Source organism: Xyrauchen texanus, chromosome 14 (genome assembly GCF_025860055.1).
Source record: "Xyrauchen texanus isolate HMW12.3.18 chromosome 14, RBS_HiC_50CHRs, whole genome shotgun sequence".
Taxonomy (NCBI): Eukaryota; Metazoa; Chordata; class Actinopteri; order Cypriniformes; family Catostomidae; genus Xyrauchen; species Xyrauchen texanus.
This window is the reverse complement of record NC_068289.1, coordinates 9,100,223-9,113,749: the sequence shown is the minus strand read 5'-3', so window position 1 is coordinate 9,113,749 and position 13,527 is coordinate 9,100,223. Positions and strand designations below refer to the sequence as shown.

The following is a 13,527-nucleotide window of genomic DNA, read 5'->3' as shown; positions in this document are numbered from 1 at the left end:
TGTACCATTATATAAAGAGATACAAATTAGAGGTCGACCGATATTGGATTGTGTTGATTCAATAATGTGGTTGAATGTGAGCCAGTTAGTCTGCCAATACTTTATTTATTTTTAATTGGTAGCCTATATTAAATGTTCTTAGTCTTTTCTTCCTCTGATGGGGAGGGCTAGACAGAGGCTACATGGGGGGGCTTTTACTATAAAGGCAATACACGCGGACTCTTATTTTGAAATGTTTGCACTTCATTTCTTCCAGTTACTCATTCAAACAAATAAGGGAAATAAAATGTGCACTCCTGCAATAAACTACAGCGTATTACAATATAAACAATTAAAAGTAAACTTTTTGTCAACACTATATCATCATTGTCAACAGTTGATCTTTAGTGATAGTCTGATATACATTTCCAAAATGGCTTAATAATTGCGAACAGCTCTGCAACAGCTGGAAACACTCACAAGTCGCCGCATGCTTGGAGAAAATACAACAGTGCCGCATTTTCACTATGAAGGACACAGTGCATGTATTTAATTAAATCTTATACTTTTGAAGTTTGATAATCACATTAGGTCATAACACGATTCCTGTCTTTCCACCCCCAAATTTAAGACCTCTTTAAATAAAAATTAAGACTTTTGTTGTATCATTTAAAATATTTAAGGCTTTTATGACCTTCAATTTTGGAAACTGAATTTCAAAAGAGTGGCAAAGTCCGAATACAGTTCAGAGGATTAAATACAAAAGATGAATACGGTGTATGGCGGAGTGAAAACGTGCCCTGTCACTTTAAGACGACAGATGGTGCTTGAGCCTGCCACAAAAAAAAAAAGCCCCAGCCGTACAACGGGCCCCCACAACACGCATCTAGTGGGCCGGAGACAGTGTGGCCTTTAATTGACTGGCTGACATCTATAGTACAGTAAAGAGCAGGCGTGCGGCACATTCACCACATGCTGGACTAATTCATGGACAAACACAAAACAGTGCAAGAGAGCAAGAAAAAGAATGAGGCAGAAAAGGAGGGTGGGCGAGAGCGGAGACAGAGAGGGGTGAAACAGAGTGAGAGAGGGAGACATGGCCGAGCGAGAGGCCGCAATAATTTATTCACTGTTTCTGTCTTCATGAACAGAGGTCATTCACTCAGAAACAGCTTCCAAGCTTGCACCTGGCCCTGCCAATTAAAACCAGTATTCAAGTACACACACACACCACACACTTTCACTCACTGGTATCCAAACTTATACAATCTTTCTAAATGAAAGAGAAGACATTTCAGAATAACTATGAAAATCAGGGGGGGAAAAGTCCTCTTTCTATGGAGGGGAAAAAAATCTCTATCTGGGGCACACAGGGTGCGTTCCCATCTGTGCTGTTTTTTTTTTATAGAGATTTTCACATGTAAATGAAGACATCCGCTAAACGGATGTCTTCAATCAGGCCAACGTACCTTGCTGTGTTTCAGCCTGTTGTGCATGAGGCAAACGTCTTGAGATACCAAAGTTTTGTTCCATTGTTCCACTGTTCAACCTCAGTCTAGCTTTTTTAAATGCAAGAATGTGTTGTGTGAAAAGCTCCTAAAATGCATATTTGGGCCATTGGGAATAAGTTACATTCAAAGTACTCACTGAGAATTTTATTAGGATCACCTTCTTATTCATGTGATTATCCAATCAGCCAATTGTGTGGCAGCAGTGCAATGCATAAAATCATGCAGATACAGGTCAGGAGCTTCAGTTTATGTTCACATCAACCATTCAGGTTTGGGAAAAAATGTGATCTCAGTGATTTCGACTGTGGTATGATTGTTGGTGCCAGGCATGTTGTTTTGAGTATTTCTGTAACTGCTGATGTCCTGGGATTTTCATGCACAACAGTCTCTAGAGTTGACTCAGAATGGTGCCAAAAACCAAAAACACCCAGTGAGCGGCAGTTCTGCGGACGGAAACGCCTTGTTGATGAGAGAGGTCAACAGAGAATGGCCAGACTGGTTTGAGCTGACAGAAAGGCTCCAGTTTACTCAGACAACCGCTTTTGTAGTGAGCAGAATAGCATCTCAGAATGCACAACATGTCCAACCTTGAGGCGGATGGGCTGCAACAGCAGACCACCACGTTCAGGTACTTTATAAGGACCATAGTGTTTCTAATAAATTGCGTAATTGAGTGTAAATTGCAGTGTTTTAAGACACTGAACAGAAAGTATGATCAGGTGGAATACCTCTTTAAAAAAGCAGAAATGGATCTTCAGAGCTCACCTGTGATTGGTTAATAGCAGCATGGTTGCCATTGAAGGGAGATTTGCGGTCCTTGTCGCGAAGGTGACGGCTGCTGTGTTTACTGCGTTGGAGTTGCTGCCTCAACTTCACAATCTGAAACAAGGAATGAGACTGTCAGGATACAGATTATTTCACACTGCAAGTACATTTTACAAAGTTCTCTTGCTTTGCAAAATTCATTATGAATGCATGTCTGTTTTATGGCATGACTCTGGAATACTTCAAATATTTTTGTCTAATGAGCACTAAACTGTATAACTGACATCTTTCCTTCATACAGCAGAAGAGCTAGTTTCATGTCTCTCGTATAACTCCGCAGACTCATCTCTCACACAATAAAATAATTTTAACTCAAAATCAACATTTCATGCCCATTTTTTTTGTTTTACTTGGCAAGTAGCCATGTAATAAGCTGGATAATACGCAGTCAGCCAGTCATAATCGCAAAACAAACTCATTCTGGATGATACAAGATGGGGTCCTGATCACTCTGTCAGGGTTTATTTTGCGATTATGTCCGGATGACCGTCCATTATCCCTTACTTATCTAACTCTTCAGTTAGCACTGAGTGAGTCGGAGTACAGGGACAGATGGGATGGGTGAGACCTCACGGTCTGTGTCTCCTGGCACTGCTTTCCTCAAAGCACTCCTTTACATACACAAACAAACACCCCAGCCGTCCCTCCACCCCAAACAAACGCTTCCGAAACCCATATGCTCAATTACACTAGTACTCTAATATAAGAACATTTGTCTTCTAAACAGAAAACAGACACACCCACCCACCTTCTCTCTTTTTACCCTCAGCCCTTTTTAAACAGCCTAGGGCTGAGAAGGGCAGTGCATCTGGATATGGGATCTGATGTAGTGTTTAAACCCAGCCTTGAGTCAGTAAATACTGTCCATGAGTGAAGCCCTTTATAAGATGTTAACAATCTCACCTACAGCCTCTAGCTTGCAGGATATGGCAACACTTATTCACACAGAGATATTTCTGAGCAGGGCTTTATGGGTCCGTGTTGGCTTTATCTTTGTGATAGTGTGATGGAGGCATATTTGTGAACCGTTTATAAAGGTACATGATGTAGTGCTTTTACCAGACACTGTAGCTCTATTTCAAAACCTAGAAAGCTGCCTTGCCACCTCAAGCCACGGTCAATCTACACTTTATTCTCTGCCATTCAATCGCATCCAAATGAAGGAGACTGGAAAAGTAAGCTCATGAGAAGAAATTTGGCATTCCACTGTACTCAAAAGATTAAGTTTGGCAAACTCTGACCTGCAGAATTGCATGACAAGACGACACATGACCAATAGAAGATCGAAATATCACATTGACCTTTTGGGTTAATACAAAGAATACATATTTGAAACCTGCATGGAAGGTAATTATTATTTGTGAAATTGTAATTATTAACACAAGAAGCCCTCGAGCATGACATATCATGTCCATTGCAGTGTCCAAATTAATTTAGCATGCTCATAAACTAGTGTGATCATGGCTTTAGGCAGCATCTCAACTGAAACTGAACCTCACAAGTGTCTCAAAAAATAGCATTCCTCATGCAAAACATACAAGAATTGACTCAGTTTCGGAAATATTGTAATTACAAGTTTTCGACAATTAAAAAACATTGGCTGTTAAAAGGTTAGGTACCTCTTAATATTTCTTATGTTCTTAATTTTACTTTTGATAATGACTTACAGGATAGAGAGAAAAAAATCTGAAAATCAAAGACATAAGTAAAAATTCAAGGCTGTGAACAACTCTGAATATAATTACTATAATTCCAACAACAACAAAAAATGCAGCATAACATTTCACTTCACTTTTGCGTGTGGTATTTCAATGCAAAAACCGGCGTCTTATTCACTAACCCCTCACAATCTAATTTAAGCAAGCACAATCAGTACTTAAATAGCACAGCATCTTTAGTAATTAAAATGAAGTCACTGTCATTTTTTTCTGTGCAAACACGCCTCCTTTCTATGTAAATTAGACTCATTATAGGTTGTGCTTTATTCACAAAACAATGTGATATATGCCTGGCACAATAAACATTGCTCCATTACTGGTGGTAATGGAATTAAATACATTTAATTTTATTTAAAAGAGATGTTTGTGTACATGGTCTATTAATCATGGCAGCAGTAATTCATCAAATAATGATCGAATAATGTAGAAGAGTGTTATAATCTGTAATGTATCCAGATGCACTGTGAAGTCATGTGAACTTTAGGCATGTCAAAGAGATGATTCAAGTGGATCACAGTAGTGGAGTGATGCTGTACAGTTCAGGCATTATCCGATATATAGCGCTTAGAATGATCAGCGAGATTGGAATTGTGCCATGCAAATTGCATTCACCAAAGGTTTTGTGGCCATATTTGCGCAGTTGATCTGCATAATAATTTCTTTAGTGAATCAGGCACAAAACCAATTACCATTGAGACAGTGCGTGTGGAGCCTTCACTCTATTCTCCGCAGCATCCATGCACAACTCACCATGTGCCCCACCGAAAGCGAGAACCACATTATAGCGACCACGAGGAGGTTACCCCATGTGACTCTACCCTCCCAAGCAACCGGGCAGATTTGGTTGCTTAGGAGACCTGGCTGGAGTCAATCAGCACACCCTGGATTCGAACCCGTGAATTCAGGTATGGTAGTCAGCATCGTTACTCGCTGAGCTACCCAGGTCCCCTAAATTCTAATATTTAAAAGTTCAGGGTTTTTTGCTGGTTTTATGAAGTTAAATTTAAGATGTTTTGAGAGAACTTTTTAAGACCACCTAAAGAAAATGTAAGGAATAAATTAAAGGGAACACAATACATCAACATGCTCTCTAAATGTACTGTAAATGTCTAGGGAGCACATGAAGAGTCATATTTATAGCAACACATCAAAGTTTAAAAATGCAACTTTCAACAGCTCTAACGGTCAACTCGAATTTTATGACAGTTTAGTGATGCTATAGAAATGAATGGAGAGAGCTATAAACTGACACCTACCGGTCGTAAAATCGTCTATGACTTCTCTTATAAAACAGTAAATGTATCATAGTAAAGTCCACACATAATTCACTCCAAAAGGTTTGTTTAGTGTAAAACATGTTGAAGATTAGTGGACAGCCAGTTATTTCATTAAATATGGCCTCACGGGGCTTATACAGTCCTGACGTTCCCCACCCCTGATCTATAGGCCTCTCAATCAAACTGCAAATCTCTAAACATGATGCATCTACACATGTTTACCAAGTTCATCTATGGTTACTGACAGATGAAGTAGCACATACCGCCACCATCTGAATACTATTCAATGAATATTTAGCGATCTAATCTAAGGCGTGTGGTTCAGAAATTAGGCCTACTCTTTACTTTAATGTTGATAAAGCTCTTTTCATACAATGAAAGTAAATGGTGACTGAGGCTGTCAATCCATAACACTCTGCCTAAAATCCTCTTGTGAGTTCCATGGAAAATAGAAAGTTATATGGGTTTTGAACATGAGGGTGAGTAAATGGCAAACTAAAAGCACCGGTAATAAAAATAGAAACCGGAGAAAAACCAGTCCACCTGGTTGAGATAGACTGAAAATGAAAGGAGGAGACATTTGAAGTGGTGGAAGAATGACTGAATAGAAAGAACACTTTATAAAGCCACTAGAGGATGTGACCAGGGATGGAAGGGTGCACACACACACACACACACACAAACACAGGAGGAAGGGAGGGTGTAATGCGAGGTGACACCAGACTGCTTCTGGTTCACTAGAGCCTGCCAATAATATGATAATGACAGGGCCTCCATCTTCCCCCCAAACAGCCTGTTGCCCTGTCTCCTCGTCCACAATCACACAAGGGGGGAAATAAAGACAGCGAGGGGGTCCAGCCCTGGCCCTGCTCCCGCTGAATGGAACAAAGCATGGGGGAGGAGAGAAGATCAGGCCCTAAACGCGTCCTGACCTCTTTAAGCTGGTCAGTGCTGCCGCAGGACGCTGAGCGCTTGTGACAGCCCCTCTTCTTCTCTCCGCATTCATCTGCCCAGGCGCTGGGGGTCTGTGAAAGAAGAGACAGATAACAAGACTATGAGACATGAAAGGATGATAGAACTTTACAGAGGTGCAAATGAATGGCAAACTTCATATCTTTTGAAAAAAATCTGCCTCCATTCATTAGCACATGTTGATGTTGACTCTTGACCAGGGTTCAGATTTAACACTCATCAAGCACCCAATGTGAGTAAAAGTAGCTTTGGCAATTTGGCTGTAACTTTAATAAAGCCCGTACTGAAACTGGGTTTAAATATGCTACTCCATCTGCTTGGAATCAGCTGCAAAAAAATCAACAGAATCTTAGAGAACTGGTCTCGCTAAATTAATTCAAGGTCATTTTGTACGATTTGGAAGCAGGCACATCTGACTACAAATGTTATGACTGATCATTATTGCCCCCGTTTGACCGGTGATAAACGTGCCATTTAAATATTCAGATGTCTTTGATTCTGAAGTTTCTGTAGTTCATTCTTTATTTTATGAACATACTTTCTTATAATTCTATTAATCAAAAACTGTGTCTCAAAATGAATGGTTTTCATTTCTGCTCTAACGTGATGTCACATTAGAGCAGGCCACGCCCACGACTGGTGACGGACTTCACCCTATTATCATAGATCCCCTGAGTGATCTACACAGTCTGCCAATTTTTTTCATGCTGGAGCAGATACAGTGAGAAGAATTAAGTTTCAGCATAAGAATGAATGAACATAAGAGTCTTCATGTAATCCCTGCATCAGAGCCACTTAAGACGCAGTGGACAAGTTTTGTTTTTGAAGGAAATGTGCACCAAAATGTTTGTGCAAATCATTTTACACCGGACTGCTTTGTGAATGAGTGTCAATATAAAAGCAGGACTTTCCAAACATGTGATTCTCAAGCATGGATCAGTACCAACTGTTCGTGTTCCAGCTTTATATCCTGAAGATGTAAGTATCTCACTTTATATTTTGTGAATGTTTGCAAATCGCCTTTCCGAATGTGCTTGTTAGCTGATACCACGGCTAATGCAGCTAAAGTTACCATTGTCTCTGTGACTAGGAGAGTACAGATTCACATGATTCAAGGAGATCAGAGCTACGCCGGGGGTGGGGAGCAGCAGCTCATTTGCATTTAAAGAGATGCACACGAAAACAGCATGTTTTTGATTCCACCCAAAAAGAGGCATTTACAACATGGTATAATAAATGATCCGTGGGTATTTTGAGCTGAAAATTCTATACTCTCACAAAACTATGAACAAAACCTGAATCATGAAAAGCTACGTTTCAATTTATTATTATTATTATTATTACTTTCAGGACATATGCAGCTTGAGTGCCATAGGTAATAACAGCAGTGCTGATTGAGGTCCATATCGCACAATTGCGAGTGTGATATTGCTTATATACAACAGTTCAATGAACAAGTAAAATAAAACACAAGCGGAGTGATACACACACAGTGAAGTATCTGAACGGAGTGCTGATGGTGTCAGACAAGGACCGGAACTAACTGTTGCATATAGTTTAATATAGTACAATCATCTGTAAACCCTGTGCAAATTTACTCTCGCGCTGAAAAGACTCATCCCAGTGCTCACTGTATTACATGCTTACATGAGCAGGAGAAAACACTTTAAAATCAGTCACACCTTGACTGCTGAGACTTCAGTCTAACATCTATGAAAGCTGCACAACTGATTACATGGAAACTGACATTGCGGTATGATGTTGGACAGTTTAATCAAAATGATGGTTTGATTGACGTGGATGTGCACGCTCGCTTGCTCAATTGAGTTTAACAGACTCGCTTGTGGTAAAAACAGTTTTGCAAAATATGTGGCTGACTTTGAATTCATAACATGGTTACATTATAAAACATAGAAAATAGCAGTAAAATGTAAGTGGTGCACTGGAGAGAAACAACTCTCCAGTGTTTATAAAGTGCTCTCGTGCACTGGACAACTTGAGTCCTGTTTTTTCCGCTTCAATTTGTCTCCGTCATTTTTCAAACGAGTTTCATCATGCAACACATTTTCACTGGGCTGTAAAGTGACGTCACTGGTGGAGGTTCTCCATGCTGGCTGTATATATCCAAATAATAGATAATTACATTTGTTGACGATGATTTTCATTATCGACAATTATCGATTAGTTGTTGCAGCTCTAGTTTGTTGTGCAAACAAAATCCCAATAATAAACAGTAAAAAATAAGTACAGACAAATATGTGCAAATAGATAAAGAGAGAAAAGCAGAGATGTACAACAGTGAATAACATATATACAATATTTACATTTAACATTACATTTACAATATGTACTGTATGTATGGAGAGAGAGTGCAAAATGTACAGAGATACACAAAAAACGGCTCAGTGCCATGGAAAGCAGTGCCTCCTATGCTCTTATGTGTTCAGCAGAGATACAGCTCTAGGAAAAACATTTTTTTTCTTGTGTCTGGTTGTTTTTGTTCTAATGGACCTGAATCTCCTTCCTGATGGAAGAGGCTGGAAAATGCAATGGGCATGATGTGGCTGGAACCTGAAAGACACTTAAACAGCCCCATCACCATTAATGGAGCACCGGTGGAGAGAATCAGCAGCTTCAAGTTCCTCGGTGTCCACAGCACTGAGGAACTCACATGGTCCGTCCACACTGAGGCTGAGCGTGAAGAAGGCTCACCAGCGCCTATTCTTCCTGAGACGGAAGTTTGGAATGAAACACCACATACATCCTCACACGGTTCTACACCAGTACTGTAGAGCGCATCCTGACTGGCTGCATCAGCGCCTGGTATGGCAATAGCACCACCCACAACCGCAAAGCCCTGCAAAGGGTGGTGCGAACTGCCTGACACATCATCGGAGGTGACCTTCCCTCCCTCCAGGACATATATAACAGGTGGTGTGTGAAAAAAGCTCGGAGGATCACCAGAGACTCCAGCCAACCGAGTCATGGGCTGCTCTCACTGCTACCCTCAGGCAGGCGGTATCGCAGCATCAGGACTGGCACCAGCTGACTACATGACAGCTTCTTCCCCCAAGCAATCAGACTTTTGAACACTTGATCTCTCATGATCAATATACATCAGCACTGCACTTTATGAATCTTATATCTCACACTGGACTGTCATAATTATATTCTCCACAATACAACTACTGTACATATATTTTTTTATATGCTCTTTATTTTTATGTGTGTTCTATATTGTGTGTATTGTTAACTGTACATTGTATATTATTTTTGTGTAATTATGTGTAAATTTGATAAGTAAATTGTGTTGTGTAAATATGTTGTTTATTGTAATTGGTATATGTCTCGTCACTGTCATGACTGCTATGTTGCTCAGAACTGCACACAAGACTTTCACCTACTGTTGCACTTGTGTATATGGTCGTGTGACAATAGAATGATTTGATTTGATTTCCTGTGTCTTCTTAGTAATGGAGGCAGTGTTATTGTCCCATTTTAGATCGTGGGAGATTATTGTCCCTAAGAATTTAAAAGATTTTTCGACAACAACTTTTGATTTGTTGATGACTAGGGGGAGTGAGAATATGTGGAATATGTATTCCTTGCACTAAGCCACCAAAGCCAACACATATGAGGAACCAAATTGCAATGCGTCACAATGTTTAACTGGAGATTGGCTCATCTTATTGAATGACACAATGCTCTGTGCTGTTTGTCAACATATGCAAGGAAAAAAAAACCAGGGATAAGAAATGGTTATGGCCGATACATTTTTTCAATTCACCAATTGCTGGCAGGTGTGGCATAAAGTAAATTTGGGACCCTGCTCTATACTGTCATAAAGGGATTCTTTTCTGTTAGAGAACAAGTGAAAAGAAAAAAAGGAGATCTCCCTGCTCTTCATGTTTTATGACCATATCAATGGGCTGTCTAGCCTGTCCTTCAAATTCATTCCTGCACAATCTCACAAAAAGACCACTGATAGGAGAAACACACACACACACACACACACACACACACACACACACACACACACACACACACACACACACACACACACACACACACACGTCAAGACAGATAAATGGAAGATGCCAGGGGGCTTTTGAATTTAAATAAAAATTACATCCTGAAAACAAACTGCTTATTGCTCATTTTTATAGAGAACTTGGTTTTAACTATCTTTGCAAACTTCCTTCCGAAATGAAAAATACAGCTGCTGTTGCCAAAGACAAATGTTGTAGGCACGCAGGGTGCAGGGCTTAGCTGATTCTCAGCTTCCTTTGAGACAGCGTGCCGCTCAACAGTGTGAGGAGGTAACTCCCTAAAAGATAACTTTTTATAAAAACAGCAAACACTGTAGTCAAAGCAGAGACCAGATGTCCTCAGGTCTGTACACATACACAAATATAAACTTTGCTAAAACTATTATTTTCATATAATTAGCTAATAACAGATATACAAATGTTATAATGTTGCATGCTTCAAGTAAAAACAAGCATCAGAATAAATAAGATCTTTTGCGCTATTGTAGGATATAACCAATTCAAATGGCAATTATAACAGTTTATCACTACCATTTGAATTGGGGAAAAAATCCTGATATTATCTTATACAGTTAAACACGCACGTTTACACACCCCTTTCAGAATTTATACAAATATCGAAAACATAAAATATCAAAAAAATAAAAAAATATAAAGAAAGACATATTTAGTACTGCCCTTCAGAAGCTACATAATAGATGTATTTACATATATCCCACAAGACAAGAAAAATTATTTACACAAATCATCTTTATCTTAAGTTCACATCCCCATTATTCTTAATGAAGTGTATTAATTTCTTGAGCATCAAAGAATGTTTGCACATTATGTAATAGTTGTGTATGAGTTGTGTATTCCCCAATCATTTTATCCATGTCATTTCAACAGACTGGCGGATTACAAGGGAGTTGACACATTTTAGCAACTACGACTGTGATCTCTGGGATACAAGTCCTTTTTTACCTCCTAATAAACTACAGTATATTTGGGTGGTGGGGGTTCCAATGATCTGCACACTCCGATGACGTCATCATAGGATTATTGCATCGCATATATCATTATTTAACTACTTATCACAAATCAAATTATTCCTCCATATCGTGCAGCCCTATTGGTTTTTAAACATGCCTAATTTTGTTTTAATGGTCTCATACACTAGATTTACATGAATCCAAGGTCAAAAAACGATTTAATTAGCTCATAATTTCAAATTGCAGCACAACTGTTTTTCTCCAGTGTCTAAAACAACTTGTTCAATTATCCGTTCTAAAGCATTCATTCTAAACTCCTTTCAGAGAGCTTACTCTGCTCTGCTTGGTCAGATGTCCTAATCTGTTGTGATTGGTCTACCACTTAGTGTAGTATTTGAGGGCGGGCCAAAGCTGTTCACAAGCAGCCAATGAAGACCAGAGGTGGGATTTTTCTTACCGAATGACATAGGTTAGTACAGGAAGAAAGTCTGGAATTACTAATGACTCGTTTCTGGTGTTCAGAATCGGTTCTTTCTTTTGGGAGTCAATAACTCCATTGTCGTGCACTTTAATTTTTTAAACTTAGCAGACTTTTTTGCAATCACAAACAGCTATATAACACACTACATGAAAGGTAATATTTGAAAAACCATAAAAGGTGCTCTTTAACAACCAAGGGTACGTAAACTTTTTAACAGCATAATGTGTGTAAATTCAGTTATTATTTTGTCTAGTGGAATATATTTAAATATCTACTATTTAAAAGCTTCATCACGGCAGGACTAAATAAAAAACAAAAAGCATTTTATTATAATCCCTCTTAATTTTTTTAAATGATAAACATCAAGGGGGTGCAAAATTATGCACTCAACTGCATATGCCTATTTAGATCTATTATGTATATTGACTCGTTTTTGTTTTTATTACTTGTAATATTTAGATTCTTATGAAATTCTACTCTACTGATATTCGGTTCTTGTTGGAGTCATGCAAACCAACGGATGAGGATTTATAGCGTTTATGGTGGAAAGAAACTATGAAGCGGTACGAGAAACTCGGAAGCTCATCAGACCAGAATGTAAGTGCTTTAAATCTCTTAACACGGGCAGACCGCATATAAAACGGCAACTTTCACCGCTTGTTTCACATTGTTTGAAATATGAATTTATAAAAATGTGATTTATTTAGACAGAGTTTGTATATGTGAATTACACTTAAGCCGTCAGTATTGGTTTTTACAGAATGTTTCCAAGCTCCGGGTGAGTGCGAATGTTTTTTAACTTTTAAAATATCTTTATGAATGAATATTGTTCATTTTAGCAAAGTTTGATGAAGTTACCTTATTTTGAAAACATTCTTGTTAACGTTTCTTAATAAAAAAAAATATTAAATTTCATATACGTGTCATACTTTTTTCATGTACATTTTAAATGACAAGTAATTGATTACTCATTTTTTGTGTGGGTTAGAGCACTTGACTCCAAATTTTTGGTAAAATGCCCATCCCTAGTACACATAATACATACTTCAGTAATATTGAGCATTTTCTACTTCATCCCAAACAAATTAAGAGCTGGGTTTGGTTTAAACTACATTTTTCTCTTCAAGAGCTGGAAATTATGAACAACTGTCTGAGCATCCTTTTGTATGTGTACGGATCCGTCATGTGTGTGTTTGTCTTTTGATTGAGTTTAAAATTAAACTATTATTTGTATCGTCACGCCAGTTCTCTCCTCCTCCTTTCCATTGATCCCTTTACACACGTTTTTATTAAAAATTTACAACAAGAGGTAGCCATACATCGAACTGTAATGTAGCTAAAAGTTAACATATGGGTAAAAACTAATTATAGCATAGCCTGGATTGCCTGTAGCTTTAGATGGTTACCCCTCCTCTTGCAGCCGCTTGTAAATGTGATACATTTAGACACGGGATCTAGTGTGGAGAATCGGGATGCATTCAGTTATGTCATTTTACTCCAACTTGAAGTGCTTTGCCGAACTGTCGCAGTATCACATTATTTACAGAGCGAACAGCAACCATGTCAGATGTCCAAACACACAAAGTTGTGCTGATCAAATTGAAAATCAATTACTAGCTCTAGCGGTAGGTATATGAATAAAGCAATAATTAAATTGGACAAATTAGTTATATTCATCAGGAAAACACTACCTGATTGGTTAGAGAAATTATAACCCAACCCCTAAACCTAAGAAATGAGGTAG

The 13,527-nt window shown here is 38.7% G+C and overlaps 1 protein-coding gene across 1 annotated transcript in view; it reads right to left on the bottom strand.

Moving 5' to 3' along the window:
* fam117bb (family with sequence similarity 117 member Bb) overlaps positions 1–13,527 on the bottom strand; it is a 56,888-nt gene that overhangs the window by 21,858 nt on the left and 21,503 nt on the right. Inside the window, exons 3-4 of the mRNA XM_052142993.1 lie at positions 6,243–6,335; positions 2,256–2,369 (exon numbers count right to left, since the gene is read on the bottom strand). Coding sequence (XP_051998953.1) covers positions 2,256–2,369; positions 6,243–6,335 — 207 coding nt within the window. The remainder of the gene's footprint in view (positions 1–2,255; positions 2,370–6,242; positions 6,336–13,527) is intronic.